Here is a 3,089-nt window from a genome sequence, read left to right as displayed (position 1 = left end):
AATTTTCTCTTTATTACTGGTTTACAGCAATTTAATTAAAATGTACCTTGTTGTGTTTTCATTTTCATTCCACTTAGGGATCATTGAGCTTATTGGATCTATGCATTTACAGTTTTCATAAATTTGGAAAAGTTTCAGCCATCATTTCATCAAGTATTTTCTGTTCTCCTTTGTTCCGTGACTACAATTTCATGTATGCTTGACATTGTCTCACAGGTCATTGACCTGTGAGTCACTAACTCCCATTTTCTGTCTGTTCTTCTTTATTTATCTACTACCCTCAAAATTCAGCTCAAGCACCATAGCCTTCATTAAAATGTCACTTAAGATACTCTTTGTCCAGATTGAAATGACTACTTCCCCTTCGTAACCCATACAAATTTTTATCACAAAATCTCTAATATTTAAATTCATTTATACCTGAGCAAGTTGAAGAAAGAACTCTAACAGTGCATGGCATATGATAAATGCTTGATATATATTAAAAAAAAAAAAAGGCTCAAAGCTGAGTGCCTTGCCAATTTTGCTTAGCTCAGAGAGACAAAATTTAACTTTACTGCCATTCATTTTTCAAAGTGTGCCGCATTTTGGCAAGTCAACCAATTTGGGTATCTAAAAATCAAGCAATGTATAATCAGTAACTGCAACCCCCTCCAAAAATGGCTCTCAGATCCCATCTTATTTAGCCGCGCTTGTAAAAACTGCAAGCCATTTCTCTTCTCCTTGTCTGTCATGTATCCCTGTGCTTCCCTCTTCAGATACTAACTTTCGTAATGTTTTAACTCATCCTTAGCAGTTTTAAGCAATAAGACTTGCTAGAGCTGGCAGCATCTTATCAGAGCACAGGTGGTGTGGTCTAGGGCCCCCTCCCAATAGGTACCCATTGCCACCAAATCTGAAGCTAGTCATTTCATGTAGCCCTCCATTCCCAGTCACACAGCTCCCACTCCCCAATTCGTCAAACCTGCAAAGTGGGAGAGGTTAGTCATCTTGGATCTACTGTAGCCTGCTAATGGATGCTGAATTGCTAGCAAGGTTTATAAGCCTGCTTTCTTTTAGCTTTTCAATCCTTTCTCTCCTGGTTCTGTTTCTATTCTGAATAAGCATTCATGTCTCCGCCTACACCTCTGGGGAAGTTTTTTTGGCTGCCATTAACTACTCAGGAGGAAGTTTTAACCTCCTTAGATAATTCCCATGACAGGCAATAAGCTGCATTTTTGGATCTCATGTTAAATATAAAAATAAAAATAATAATAAGTATAAATTTTAAGTAGGGACAAACTTTCTATATGGAAGCACATGATAAAGCAAGCTTGTACAAAAATTATTGTACTACAACATTGTGAATATTTAATCAAAAAAAGCTGTCAGTGAAACTGTGTTTCAAAATAATATACCTGGCCTGCAAAGTTACTGCTAGGATCAGCTGAAATAAGTACACCATCTTTATCCTTTTGAAATCCACTGTGAGACCAATAGGCTAGGTCGAAGGTAAATGTCTTCACGTGCTCTGGATTCTTGGGGTCCTGTATAGTGGTGGTAGTTTTGGAAAGCATGGAAATCACACATTTGCTCCTAGAATTCTTCTCTCTCTGTAGTCAAATTACAAATTCAAAATCAATCATTATCGTTTTTCTTTCTTATCCATTTAATTGTTTTGCAAGTCTTTTTACCTAGTAAGAAATTAAGCTGGGAATTCATGATTCATTTTGTTCTCTAATTGTGTTATCCTTAATAGCTATCATAGTATGCAGCTGCTCTTACATTCCCTCAGAATTTGTGAAAGGCTTGTCTCTAGTTATATTAAGTTTTTGAGAATAGCTTGCTCTCTAGAGCTTATTTACAATGGTAGCGTAGTGCCTAAGGCACTTGACTGCTAACCAGAAGGCTGGCGGTTCAAACCCATCAGCCACTCCTCAGAAGGAAGGTTGGGCAATCTACTTCTGTAGTGATACCCCCTCAGAAACCCAAGGAGGGGTCGCTGTGAGTCGAGTATGACTCAGCAGCACCTAACAACAACAACATCAATAACCATAGCAGTGGACAGATCAACTGCCTGCCTGACAGTGTGAAGGGCTCTACTGATCTGCTTCTCACTGGAACTGATGACAATTATTTTTTTAAAAAATTAAGATTTACGACTGTTAAGCTGATGGAAAACAAAGAATTTTCCTTTGAACCCTCAGTATCTAGTACAGCACTGGATCAACAGCAGATAGTTAAAAGTTTGTCAAATGAGTCAGTTGTTCAGAACTATCTTAAAATATAATGATAATCAAAAGATATGGAATTGCTACAAGGTCTCGAATGAGGAAAATTCCTAATTTTCACTAAAATGTGTCATGTTTTATCTTAAAAAAAAAAATAAAAACCAACACATTTTAATGGACAGTATTAAAAACAAAAGTTACATAAATATAGCTAATGCTATAGAGTTCAAAATTGGCAATTTGTTTGCTTATGACTTACAGAACTAAGTTTTGGGGAAAAAGTAAATTTGCAATAGATACCACACAAATTGCACTGGTTTAAAAATTATTAACTTCACAGTACATTTTTCTCATCATTTTTTTATTGTGCTACTTGCGCAAAGGAATCAAACTGTCTACTGAATGATGTTTAGATCTTTAAATTATGCATTTAAAAAGTTCATTTAAATAAATTTAATATTCCGTAAATGACAAGCAGTTTAAATACAAGTTTGATAACTATCATGAAAAACATTAATAAAATCAAAGCATAGTCAAATCTTCAACAAGGCAATGTAACATTTACACTGACCTGACTAAAAGGCCGCACTCGCACTGCTACTTTCACACTGTCAATACTTGGCATAGGCATTGTCATCATTTTCTCACCATATGTAATAATGTTACTGTTATTTGGTAGAAAAATAATGTCTAAAGCAAACCGCTTATGCTTCAAGCTGAAACATTAAAAGCTTAAGCAACAAAAGCAGTTTGTTTCTAGACAATTAATTATTAATGGTCCATTCATTACGTACTATCAATTACCTGCTATAAATTATTTTACAACACTTACTTATTGATGAATTTCATAGCCTACATCAAGTATCACCATTTAATTAT

The 3,089-nt window shown here is 35.3% G+C and overlaps 1 protein-coding gene across 1 annotated transcript in view; it reads right to left on the bottom strand.

Annotated features, from left to right (window-relative positions):
• Nucleotides 1-2,850, bottom strand: part of LOC103193744 (kinesin-like protein KIF28P) — a 148,931-nt gene extending 146,081 nt beyond the window's left edge. Inside the window, exons 1-2 of the mRNA XM_007937001.1 lie at nucleotides 2,782-2,850; nucleotides 1,398-1,592 (exon numbers count right to left, since the gene is read on the bottom strand). Coding sequence (XP_007935192.1) covers nucleotides 1,398-1,592; nucleotides 2,782-2,850 — 264 coding nt within the window. The remainder of the gene's footprint in view (nucleotides 1-1,397; nucleotides 1,593-2,781) is intronic.
• Nucleotides 2,851-3,089: the final 239 nt, after the last annotated feature.

The sequence above is a fragment of the Orycteropus afer genome, unplaced genomic scaffold (assembly GCF_000298275.1).
Source record: "Orycteropus afer afer isolate SDZICR_OR568_19922 unplaced genomic scaffold, OryAfe1.0 scaffold00039, whole genome shotgun sequence".
Lineage (NCBI taxonomy): Eukaryota > Metazoa > Chordata > Mammalia > Tubulidentata > Orycteropodidae > Orycteropus > Orycteropus afer.
This window is presented reverse-complemented; position numbering and strand designations above follow the sequence as displayed.